General features: G+C 35.1%; 1 protein-coding gene across 1 annotated transcript; it reads right to left on the bottom strand.

The window, feature by feature from the left end:
* Positions 1-2,300: 2,300 nt before the first annotated feature.
* On the bottom strand, positions 2,301-13,913 carry LOC120263400 (transportin-1). The gene is made up of 29 exons (XM_039271286.1): positions 13,520-13,913; positions 12,445-12,732; positions 11,836-11,925; positions 11,664-11,741; positions 11,485-11,565; positions 11,048-11,098; positions 10,756-10,841; positions 10,591-10,657; positions 10,444-10,500; positions 10,313-10,342; positions 10,146-10,205; positions 9,829-9,942; positions 9,458-9,571; positions 8,827-8,925; positions 7,100-7,225; positions 6,940-7,014; positions 6,721-6,792; positions 6,529-6,639; positions 5,674-5,757; positions 4,615-4,722; positions 4,105-4,206; positions 3,950-4,012; positions 3,796-3,870; positions 3,335-3,406; positions 3,136-3,260; positions 2,943-2,994; positions 2,796-2,864; positions 2,636-2,695; positions 2,301-2,539 (listed from the first exon to the last, which is right to left on the bottom strand). Exons 1-29 carry the CDS (start codon positions 13,712-13,714, stop codon positions 2,444-2,446), a joined length of 2,700 nt encoding a protein of 899 aa, XP_039127220.1. The 5' UTR covers positions 13,715-13,913; the 3' UTR covers positions 2,301-2,443.

Here is a 13,913-nt window from a genome sequence, read left to right as displayed (position 1 = left end):
TTTATTGAGTCTTTGATTTTATTGATAGCAATTGATAACAATGAAACATGAACTATTATTAATTAGAAATTGACTTTCTAACAGTGAATGGAATGGGTGCTATCTCCTGCTCATAATCATTCAAAAAGGAATGATCTATGTTATTTTATTTTTTATCTATATCATCCCCTGTTCATCATATGTTAACTTTTGGAAGCTTTGCACATCACCTTATTAGCATCTCTCTTATTTATATTCTTTTAATATCTTACTGTCAGTTCTTGTTATCCAGTCAATACTTATGGCTAGTGGACATACTATGTATCTCATCAATTTCCTACTTTTCTAATGATTTTATATATATAATTATATTCCTATTTGCTTCATAATAAAACTTACATGGATGGGCTTTTCTGTGCTTCATCAATGCACTATCATGTTATCATTCACTCAAGGTGAAGTGCTATATATATTCTATAAATGATGGGGATTCCATTGAACATAGTTAGGGGTGTAAATGAGCAAGTCTACGTGAAGTTTATTCGAGATCGAGCTTGGTCAAGACTTTCGAATTCGATTCGATTTTTTTCATGAGCAAGTTCGAGTTCGAAACTGCTCGTTTATGTTGTCAAGCCGAGTTTGAGCCCAAACATACTTTCAATTTCGTGAGGCTCATGAGCTAAAACGAAAGTCTTTATATATATAATATTAAATTATTTATATATTAATTATAAAAATATATAATTAAATAACTATATTAAATTATTTATATATATTATATATATATATATATATATTATCCAAACCTGAGCTTAAACAAGCCGAGCTCGAGCTCTTTGAGATTTTCAGCGAGCCAAGCTCAAGCATAAAAAAAAAATAGCTCAAACAAGCTCGAGCCAAGCTCGAGCTTTCAAATAATATATTTGAGACGAGCTTGAGCATGGTGATACTTAGCTCGTCTGATTATATAGACAAATATAAATGCTATGGATGATAAAACAGTTGCTTCATACCATAATAATTTTTGGTGGTAAGCTCCTCCAGCAAGTCTTGCTGGTTTATTGGTGGCAATGAAACAACAAATATTGGTTTCCAAGTGGTTGAGCATAAAGAGAGATAAATGTTGGGTTAATTTCTCCTGATGAATATTTAATATATGAACACCGGATGGCAGATTGTGCACTACCTCTACATTACTTGTCTAATTTGAAACATTTATTACCCGGCAATTTCAGGTTTTATGAATGACCAGCGCGCCCGTTTATTTCAAGAAAGTGAAAATCCAGAGAGTTCTGACATTCAATGGAATTTATAAATTTAAATAAAACTTTGAAAGTGAATAGCTCACTTCACTCTCTTACTTCCGGTTAAAAAATTACTGAAATGAATTTAATTTAAAACCTATTTTAAATAAAAAATACCCTCATTTCATGAGAAAATGTGAGAGGAAGACGGATCATTTCCTCATTTCCATAACGCCTTGCCTTAAGTGAGGAAAAGTGGCACTTTCATAACGTGGGTTAAAATGATATTATTTATGGTACTTCTGGTAGTGAGATTAGAACAGAAATTTTAAAAATATTTGAAAGTGAGGGGAATTAAGTTTTTATAAATTTACTCACTTCCCCCACTTCAGTATAAAAAAAATACCTACTTCTTTATAAAAAAAAATGTTACAATAAATTTAGCTCAAAATCCATTTCAAACAAAAACAAAAGAAATGACAAGACCTAAACCACAACATAATTTGCGTTAACTGGCACCAAACAATGCGATTGATTTTCATGGGTCCTAGATTTTATGAAAAAGAGGGAATTTTCATTTTATTTTTGTTCTCGGATATTGCTACTGAATTAAAACAATTCATCTCAATAACTTTTTAAAATATAAAATAAAACCCCTAAACTAATTTAAAATTGCATCTAGAGAAAGTACAAGAAGCAAGGCCTGCACAACATATAATTCCAATATCATGCCACATATATAACCAATACAACTGTTTAAGTAAAACCTTGTAACAAATGAATGATCCTTATGTGAAAAAAAAAATGGCTATAACTCTTGTTTAGAGGGACATGGCTAAAAAGTAGCAAGAACCCTAGCAAAACAAACTCATCAAACAATATGACTGCAATAACTATAAATAACTTTTCACACCAGCCATGAACTGGAATCAGTGGAAATACAGAAAAACGGAACCCACTGACATAAAATAGTTTCTATAAGTACATAGTTGTAGGATTGAAACCTTTCCTGATAAGTGTTTCTGGGCTCGGACCCGACTGCATCTCTTTGTTTCTCATGATAATATCATAACAAACTTTTCTGCGTCGTTGACTAAGCTAAAGTACTTGAAAAAAATCTCACACTTGACCAAGCTCCAAACTCCATGGTAGATCTCTTCAACCAAGGATCCTCGCATATAGAGCGAAAATGCATGGCACCAAATAGAACAAATAATCTTTCACTGACGCTCAAAATCTTGATATCTTGACAACCTATGCAACACTGAAGGTTCTAATGTCAATAAGAATTGCTCCCATTGTCCATTTCCGAGCATCTGTTTCATATGAACAATGTCATTTACGGTAGTTATGCACCCTGCAAAACAGTTGTTATCAAATACAAGAAGATATTGAACTAGGTATGACCTTACCTGTTTATAGCCATTTAAAACAAGACAAACTTCATTGTGTAAATCCTCACTTCTTATTTCCTGGCAGAGCAGATATCAAGTCAGGAGTGATGAAAAAGGGATGGAAAAAATCATTAGCTATCCAGGCCTGAAAGCATGGTCTGAAATATGAGGTTCTTACATGCCAACTTGCTATAGCTTTGCACATGTAAGCAAGTGAGCTCATAGCACCTGATGGATTAATGTTAACCTATGTATCACCAAAATTATGGATAAATAAGTTCATAATGACTAAAAATTTTAGGCAAACACCACAAGAGAATGTTACCATAGCACAAAGTCCACGGAAAGCATCCTCTTTCTCATAGTCATCGCGTATCCTGGATAAATAAGTAATGTTAAGAGAGGAAGTTAAACAAAAATTTAGATCCTATAGATAAGCATATATTGCCATTTGATCCACTGAATATAAATATTCATTCCATTAACCATAAGAGTCGGGGAGGATAAATTTATCATACATAGATAATGCAGTGCACCAAGGCTGCATGAAATGTTCCATATGAGGGGCCAAAAGCTCAGGGCAAGCCCAGCTAAGTCTTCCGAGAGTGATGGCACTGTTCTCTAAAAGTGACTTGTTAAGACCCTGTCCAAGTAAGGGAGAAAACTAAGCCGTGAGATACCAGTTACAGAAAAATGATTAGAGACAATCTAGCTCACCTCTGCATTTTTAAGGATTGGAATCAGACATGAACTAACTGTCAGCACAACAGGAGATACTTCTCGACGAACCTGAAATTTAATAGTTCATACTGATCAAAATAGGGAAATTTAATGATCCCACAAACATGAAAGAAAATAGTGTACTATCCATGTCTGCTACATGAAGAGCCATGTTTTATCCTTATCCTGGAAAATACTAATGATTTATGCACCGTTTCAGAATCTTGTTCAACAGGCATACATGCATTGGAAACTTCTGAATGAGGAACAATTTGGTAGAACATTTCAAAATTGGAAAATTATAAATGAAAGCAACCATAATATTACAATGGAAAATCAACATGATCATATCTTGAATAGTTCAAAAAAATCAACAGCACAATCAGACTAAGCAAAGAAAGTATTCATAAAGAGGAAACTGGAGCTCCAATATAAAGAGAACACCAATATGTATTGACCTTGATTGCCAATTCTCCAATGGCCCAGCAAGCATTATTTGCTACTGAAACAGCATCTTTCACTGCAGATGGATTCTGCAAAACCCATTGCTATGTAAGAAATTTGGAAGTTTTCAAAAAATAAAGTATTCTTATATTTGGAGTTATCTTCTACCAGCTGTTTAGCAGCAACATGAAGAAAGTCTGGCAGCCGAGGATTCAGATGTACCGGACAGACCTGGCAATTAGTGATTAACAAATAAGAACATGAACTACAAGGAACTACTCAAAACCAGTCATTTGCGCTGAAGATACTTTTCTTCGACTCACCCTTGCCAGGTCTCCAAGAAGTGCAAGAGCACTTTGCCTAATATCAGCAGCATCATCCATGCAACATTGCAAAAGCAAGTCTCTCAAATTACTTTGTGCGACCTATAAAACCAGCCTTCTTTAGAAAATTTTGCAAATGCTACAAACACAAATCCAACCTAGCAAACGATCAGAAACCAATAAAGATAGAAAATAATATAAAATTTTAAGATGTAAATAATCAAACACATGCACAAAAAAAAGAGATTTTCAGTAACAAATTAAACAAAAGATGAAAAACAGAGATAATGGTAAAAAATTATTTGAGTAATCATGTCTGTGATGATTCAATTAAACGTCAACAAGATAAAAGCAATGGAATTTAAAATCTTATTAGCCATTAATCACCAGGAAAACTTGATGTATGTAGAAAGCAATCATAAATCTATTAGCTAAAAGAAGGGCATGTGCCAAATTTTAAAAAATTATTTCGCATGCACACTTGTACAGATCTAAGATAACGAAACTTACCAGACTCTCTATACCACCACCAAGACCTTCAGCAAGTCCTGATAGCAAATCCAAGGAGCAAACAATGAACTCTTTATCATACTGCACACCTGCTGCAGCAGGATCAACCTGCAAATAGGAGATAAATTATGAAGAAATGAGCACACTATGTATGATCTTTTAAAATCATGAGTGATCCACATATTACACACTATGGGAACCTGGAGGGAAGCGGAGGATGAGATCTAAATATATAGCCAGGAAACAATTTTATCTATGCACCAAGGCACACCAACTTTAACTCACATAACGCTATTGTTGAAAAACATCACAAACAGATACATGAATATATGCATGTACACAGATTCCAAGCCCATGAAACCACACCACTGGGACCATCATGCCCCTGCCAACAACCAAGAAAATAGCCCAGTCTACAAGCAATAGTGTTTGAATGAGCCAGGATAAAGATTTTGCAGATGCTTATGATAAAAAAAAACAATAGAAAAGTACAAACTGCTCATAGTGACTCATCAAGTGACCTTAAAAGGAGGATAAGGATGTAGGATTATGGTAAATACATTAACTTCAATATTGCGATTTGAATCATATAGAACTGAGCAATCCAAGGACACAACTCTACCCTTAATTAGCATCGCTTTGCACCAGATCATTTTTTTAACTCGACACTCAAACAACTGACCACTAAAAACGTGAAAACCACCACTACAGCAAGAACACTAATATCTTAGCATCACCAAGAGCAGAGATAATAAACATTTATTTCAAGTTAGTTACGAGCAGGATGATAATACTATGGATACTTCAGGACTGGTTCATAAACCTTAATTTCATCAAAAACAAGCTAAAAGATCTACTTCTAGAAAGAAAAAAATGAACTACCATGGATCTTAAACAAACAACACCAAGCCAAGGTGTTCCCATAAGAAATAAGTACATCCCATAAAACAAACTAACTTAAAAGCACCAGCCGAATCTCATACCCATTCAAACCAGTCACCAACAATAAACCATTGAGAAAAGAACAATACAAAAGCAGAGAACTAAGAAGAAAAAAACCTTTGCCAACTGTTGGGCCTGAATGATATTGATGCACCTCTGGAATACTGGTTCAGCAAATTGTGAAAAGCCAGGACCTAAAGCCTGTATGCAGCAACAAATGTTAAGTTACAAAATAAGAAGCAAGTCATCTGGTTTCTTTATTTTCCATAATAAAACCCACTTCTAGATTCCACTAGATATTCTAGGACTGGAAGAATAGCAGTTTTATTCATGGGTTCACATTAAAGAGGATGGGAAAGCAATTAGAGATCACTAAATAAGCAAAAAAATTCAACAACCACATTAGATGAATAGCCACCGTCGCCATAGCCCAGCAGTAAAGGCAATTGACTCCTCTACCATAAATCAAGGGTTTGACTACCTTCCAATGTATGGTAGAGGCATAAATAGGGTATGTGGCTTGTCCACCAAAAAAAAAAAAAGGAAAACTCTATTTATGTACCTTTCAAAACCTCATAGAAGACATAGCCATACCTGGCCACTTTAATATGCTGTTTAAGATTCCAAGTTGTTGAGCACATCAGCAAGTAGAAAACAATAAGTTCAATAATACACTAATAACTAGATATTTAAAGATTTGTACTAGTATAAACATGTAGCCAACAAGCTTTGCAGTAGCAATTTTTATAGGTCAGCATGCACACTTCTCCACACTTGGAGCAAATTGCATGAACAATGTATTACATCTAACATAGTTATAAAGTGCTTGAGGAATCTAAATGCCTAACAATGAGATGGCAACTTTGAAATTTAAGGGAAAAATAGTTATGCTAATTGCAGAATTCACAAAAATCAATACTTTCTATTTGAAGAGTTAACAAATGTGGAACACAACCGAAATAAATGGTGCACCTGTGCAATGGAGGTAAAGCACTCCAGCAGTGGAAAGAGATCTTTGTCAGAGTTAGAAAGTTGCTGCCACTTCGCAATTAATGGAGGCATCAAAATGTCGAGATACTTCGGCTGGCAATGAAAATACCTTGTCATTACCTCAAAAAGATAAGAAACAACAAAAACAGGAGCTGGAACTTTAAAATGCCATACCTGATTAAGCTCCGCTCCAACTGCGTCCGCTAGAGTGCCAATTGCATCATATACAATTCGGAGGTTGCGTCTCTAGCAGAAGAAAGAGACAATAATAAAACGCCAAGAAAAGAAAAAACCATTGACACGCAAAACGATGATGATCAGAGCTCTCAAATTCTACCAGGCATATTGTTAAGCAGGATATAAATGTCTGATATAAAGGACTTGTATAAAGACCTGATATTTTCCATAAGCACACAAAAGATGCTGCAAAATGATTTCCAAGCGTGGTGCCAGTTCTTCTGCAGCCTCCTGCAAGCAGAACAAATAAATTCACATGCATGAGCCCAGCAGGAAAAGTCAAACAAACATCTATGCGTGGAATGGCAGTACTAACCTCTTCAAGTGTTGCAAAAGCTGAACAAGAAGCTTCTTGAACCCTTTTATTAGAGTCCAATATTCTCCGGAGAAGACCCATAAGAACTTTATCAAATCGCTCATGACCTTCTTGACTACCAATGCCCTAGATTAGCCAGGATAAATAATTAAAATGGCATAAACTTCTTTCTCCCTTTACAAATACAAAACCCTGACAAGTTCAAATATTGGAAATATGAGAGTAGTACAAGGTGTATGCCCAGTGCTAATACACAGTAAAAAAACACATCCAGGTCATTCTTTAACATCACCTATCCCTATACTAATCATAAAAACCATGTCGCCAAATAAATAACTCATTAGGTTAAGCCATCCATATATTAGTATAAAAAATACCAACTTATGACTTCTGCCAAGTCCAAGTCACCTTACACTCCAAGGTTATTTCTCAAAGTTGAATAGGCAGAAGGAAACCACATGATAAAGATGATGTTATCTAGCACAAACAGTGTTTTCCCATATTTGTTAATTCTATAAAGGTGAATAAATAACTATGATCCACTAATATCTTTATCTATTTCGAGGAAATAATATAAATGTAACGATAGTTAAATCTATACAAAATTAGTTGTAAATAGTTTCCCTTTGTGTGTGTGTGTGTGTGTGTGTGTGTGTGTGTGTGTTGAAAGATAGCAGCAATTACAAGTCAATGATATCATGGCATCAGTTAGATGCTCAAAGGTTCTACATTATTCATGCGCACTATAGCATCAGAGAGCCAAGCATGACTTTAGCATTATACGGAACATTACTTTGAATCTTTAGCAACAGCTTTACAGGAATAATTAAAAAAAAATGAATTGGCAAAAAGATGAAGAGTGCAATAGCAATATGAATTTAATACACAAGTTCCAATTTGTTATTAATTTACTCACAAAATTTTGGATCCACATTCTTAACAATGCTCCTACCATTATCGCATGCCAATGACAATGAAGATGCCATGTCATTTCACTGTGGTGGTACTCTATTTATAAGGCACTCATGCAACATCAGCGGATTAACATGCAAAAGTACCATGGCACCCATATTATCATCACACACAAGTCATGTTACATTCAACGAAACACATTGCATCCATATTATTATTATTATGCAACACGAGTCATGTTACGTTCACCAAAATACATCGCCTCCATTTACAATGAAACTCATATTGCAAAGGTAATTTAGTCAATGGATAAACATAAATATAAAAGACACATGTAATAGGTACAGGGAAAGATAATCAGTTGATCAAAGTCTATCTCGTAAAACATTTATGGGACAACTTGGCAAATTGAATTACCAAATTGAGAGCTTCCTCAGATCATGTAGGTGTCAAGTGAATTTTACACAAAAAGGTATATCAACAATCATGTACACAAAAACATAGCTAGCTAGTGATTATTATTATTATTATTATTATTATTATTATTATTATTATTATTATTATTATTATTATTGAATAGATGTTCCATATGTGACTTGGAAACAGGAAACCCATCCTGCATTAATCATTTTTCCAATTGTGAGGAACAAAAAACAGGCTTTTGGGGCATCATCTTTCCCTTCCAATAAACCTCAGGTAGTAAATGGCATCATTAATAAATGCTGTCATAAAAATTACGAACATTAAACTAACCATATGATAGAGTACCATGCAGTCAAGTACATGTAGAACAATAAAATGGATAGTGGAGTTACCTTAACAATAAACTTGCTATATCGAGAAAGAGTCCAACAGGTGATACTTCGAATAAGTGGAAACTTATCATCCAAAAGCGGTATAAGGAACGCAACAATCTGCAAATGGAACAGCTTACTTAAAGTAACTAACGATGCATACGGAAATGGTTTCACGATGACGAAAACCATACCCCAAATATCAGTAGCTTAAAATCAGACTAATGTATCAGGAACTGATGGTCAATACACAAATAAAAGGACCATTCAGACTTCAAAGAAGAATTTCTTTTTAACAAAAAAGAATCATTTTATATTTAATGAAACTAATGGGTACATTTAAAGATAGTACGGAAGAGAATGGTGTGTGCAGCATGTCATCTATCGGAAAGTATATCTCCAAATAAACTTAATAAGGAAGAAAATGGTGTGTTCAGCATGCCATCTATTAAAAAGTATATCTCCAAATAAACAACATCTCATACCTAAGGTTCACGACTAGATAGCCTTATAATGGTCATTCCATCCGTAAACTAAAGAATGAAGTTTATGTGAAATTTACAAGTTTCAAACATTTTCAGAAATCCAAATGAACTTACTATGTAAAAGTATTCATGTATGGATTCTATCAAACAAAATAAGGGGCAAATACCTCTGACAGATGGGGACGAAGGCCATCAAAGCATCCCTCTGCTATTGCACCAATTGCTAGAACAGCTGCTTCCCTTTCTTTCCAGGTGGTGTCACTTGTATTTGCTAAATTGGACTGTGAAAAACACAAAGGAAAAATCAACACCAAAATAAGAGCGAATTGTAATCATGTCTGTTCCACATATGTAAGTACACACTCATGCATGCACACATGCACACACTCGCATCTGCAATTTATCCACATATATGAAACTCTTGTGACTTAGAGAATGGTCAAAGACCAAATTACAGTGTGAGGCCTAAGAAAGAGTGGAGAGAAGGCATCAGTTCAAGTGCCCAACCTCATTATGACATATGCTAACACATACAAACCTGAATCAAAGGCATAAGAGATGGAAGAATTTCATCTCCAAAAACATTGGCGATGACATCCAGAGCAGCAGCACTGCACTTTCGCAGATTCCAAACATTGATAATATCTTCATCCTGTAAACAACAGATTTAAAACAAAGATGGCAAGAAAAATTAGCAGACAGATGATTTAATTCCAATGATTATTTGTGTTAAACATCACAATGAACATCAGTGAAATAACTCTTATGGGAATAGGCAATAAAAAATGAAGGGAAGAATGAGAAACTACAGTGGCACACAATTCAGAGGAAAAAAAATTTGGCTTGCTAACATACATCATCCTCCCCGTTCTCTGATCCATGGAATCGTGAGGAATGAAATCGAGGCTTCAGATCCTGCAGAGAGAGATTTTAAACAAATTTATAAAATAAGGGAATAGAACAACAAATAGGAAAAGGACACCAAAAACTATTGAAAACATTTTAAATTGTCTGATCAAAACCTGATCTCTGTCTGGAAAAGACTCATCTTCCTGTAAGAATGACCAAGAAAAAATTGCATAAACCAGTAGGTCAAAACACAGTGAATAAAAATTGAAAAACATAAAACATTAACTGAATCAACAGAACTCACCTCAGCATCAATAAGAGACTCATCATCATCAGCATATGCCATGTTAGACAACAAAACCTGTATAAATTGAGTGTGGCATGCAGATTAAACTCATTTAAATATAACACCATGCAATGAGCAATACTTTGCTGTGAAGACAAGAGATACCGGGATGAGACGTGGCAGGAACTCTCTTAATCCGTCAGGAGACACAGAACCATCGCAGTATGCAGACCTGGAATTTCGCATTGTTGATATTACCAGCTAATGACCAACAATTACCAAACTTCTATCACAGAAAATAAAAGTTAACAAGCAAAAAATCAAGCATACCAAAATTCACAAGCTTCAAGAGAAACTTCATCATCAGGATCTTTATTAGCTTGCAGAATAAACTCAATTACATTCCTTAATTGTTGCTGCAAAAGGAGACAAATCATCCAAAGAAAGTAAGACTCATTGAAAGCATCATAATAAAAAATTAGAACCAAAGGCACAACAAAGCAATTATTGTGGATAAATTAACTAAATTGCAGTGGTTCACAAACAACATCGATAAAAGGAAAATCACAAAATAGCAGCAAAAAAATCTAATTAAAAGACTGAACTTGCTTTATCTACCCACCTCCAAGAAGGACGGCCGAACTTCAATTAGCTGCACTAATGCAGCACAAACCTACATATCAAAGAAAAACAATAAGTACAAGTCCAATAGCAGAAAATTCTATTTCAAATTATATAGTACTTTTACTGATCAATGGTAACACCCAAAAGGATTATAAAAAACAGATTGAAATGGCAACCCAATGAACCTGATAACCTATCTAAATAAAACATATTCTCTTTGACAACGTATTAAAATAGAATAGATCAGCTACAATCATCACTGATGATCAACCAACTCAAGTCACCTATTAGTTGTGTTTCACCTGGAATTTATGAAGAACGGGCCAATGGTAATTGTATTTCACATAACATTAGCAGTTCCTTTTACCAAAAAATTCTAACTGGGAGTAAGCCATTATATGCAGTGTTTACAGGTAAAACGAAAGAATGCCATACCAATTTTCGCACGTCCGCACTAGGGTCATGAGCAAGATGAAACAAACCTTGAAGATATTGTTCCATCGACGCTAGTAAACCCTGCATGATAAAAACATTTACATAAATCATCAAACCATTATTTTTAATTTCCAACCTCGTACATACCAACAAAAATTATTTTTGTTTGCATTACTTACTGTTGGCATCATTACAATAAATTGATTGATAGAACCCAATGAAAGCTTCCTCAGCACAGCATGTGGAGAATGGAAAAACTGAACAATTAGATAAAAAGGCAATTAAGATTGGAATCAATAGAAAAAATATAAAATAGGATTTTAGAAATCATATTGTCTGCAGTAATCTTACCTGCAATAATCTGGGCATGAAAACATTTATTGGGCGTTCAGGAAGCCCAGGAACATCAACATCAAGTTCTTCGGGGATATCCTCACAAATCTGTGATGACAATGACAACTAGTCAATTCTATTCTTCATTACATTTAGCACAATAAGCTTGAGTACAAATCCATTGTCAAAATACTCCAATGACCATTTATTGGTGGATAAACACAACAATCATATAAGGATGGCAAAATGGTCCAGAGCCTATGAGAAGATGGCCATAGACTACACTTGTAAACATGATAGTATTTTTACTTGTCAATTGGTAGTGTAGAAATCCCTCTCTTATCCATAGTTGCATTGACAAAAAACAAAACATTGATATTTGTCTGCGAAATGGCTAACCAATAGGAGAGAAAATGAGTACAGAATTCAGTTAAAATCCAAGCCAAATTTTTTCAATGGAGTGTTGCATGGCCAAATAAACAACGACATTGAGAAAAACAAAAAGAAATATTGAGAAATATAACTATCCATAAGGACCATAACAAGGCAAAAGAATAAATGAGCTGATCATAACAAAACTAAATTTAGAATCCATGTATAAAGCTGTCAGGATTGAAAATCACAAACCTTATACAAAGCATCCATGGCACCTTCCATATGATTCAAATCATTACTGTCCAAGCAATGGGCAAGTGCTTGTAACAGCTCAGGCCAGCTTTGCACTCTCCCCAGCTGTACAACAACACTGATGACTGTTCCGACAGTAGATCTGATAGTCTTATCTGCCGCTCCCAAACAAGGAAGCAACTCTGACTTGATATATTGTTGGTAAGTAGGAGACAAGGAATTGAAAGCCGATCGCAGATTGTTCTTCAAAAGTAAACCAGCAGCTTGCCTAATTTCCACTGATTTGCCCTATCAGCATTTAAAAAAGCAGCACAAATCTTATTATCCATTAGAGAATTACTAACTAGAGAAAATTCCTTAAGCCACCAATGCAGCTGATAAGGGTTCCAATGAGAATAGACAAGAAAAAGACATTATTATTGAATGAAATGGCTTCACTCATGCTTTTAGTTCACTAACACGACACACGAAACCAACAAATCAGCACTTATTCCATGCATTTTCACAACAGATAGAACAAATTATATAAGATCAATATTTCAACTCTGAACACTGCACAAATCAAGATAGGAGAAAATCAGAACACAGTTTACAGGGACAAAAAACATAACACTATATCATAAGGCATCTGGACAAAAACCAGATCCTACTGCAAACTTCCAAAAAAATCACCCTCTAAAACCCTAATGAATCAAACATCCTATTTCAAAGATTAAAATCAAAAGAATCCATCCCAAGCTCCACGTATTTCAAAAACATGAGACCAGAAAGAGTGACCTCGATAACAAAACCCATAAAACTCATCTCGAGAATCAAATTCCAAACCCCCAATGTTTCTTGAACAAAAGGCATAAACTTTGCATTAAAATTAAGATTAAAAACAAAAAACTAAAAACAAGAACATCATCTATAAACATAAAAGGGTACAAAAAAAGATCATCAAACCAAATCACACCAAATCCCTAATGAACCAAAACCAATAAAAATAAAAAAAAAAAACGAATTCAACACAAGCTGGATCCAAACACCATAGATAAAATCAAAAACAAGGGTACAATGAACAAAAGAGGGAAACCTCAGCGTGGGCGAGGATGAAAGCAAGATAGTTGTTGAAATCCGGAAACTGATTGTACTGCTGTAGTTGCTGCCAGACCCGCGCCTGATCGGCAGCAGGAGAGATATGCTGCTCTAAAATCCCACAGATCTCTTGCAATCCCACTTCTTGTGGCCTCCACAGCGCTGCCGCCGCCGCCGCAGCCGCCGCCGCCATCGCTGATCGACGACGCAAGGACGACAACAAGCTACAAGAATCCAAAGAGAAGAGAAGGAGATCGAAAGCAAGGGATCTCTTAGGGATTGGGGCTCGGAAGCGAAGAGAATTGAAAAAGGAAAAGAAAAAAGAAGGAAAAGGTGAAGTCTGCTGCTGATTAGAAGAAGTGTTCGGAATTTTTTCGACGGCGAAGCGTGGG

The sequence above is a fragment of the Dioscorea cayenensis genome, chromosome 6, assembly GCF_009730915.1.
Source record: "Dioscorea cayenensis subsp. rotundata cultivar TDr96_F1 chromosome 6, TDr96_F1_v2_PseudoChromosome.rev07_lg8_w22 25.fasta, whole genome shotgun sequence".
NCBI lineage: Eukaryota > Viridiplantae > Streptophyta > Magnoliopsida > Dioscoreales > Dioscoreaceae > Dioscorea > Dioscorea cayenensis.
This window is presented reverse-complemented; position numbering and strand designations above follow the sequence as displayed.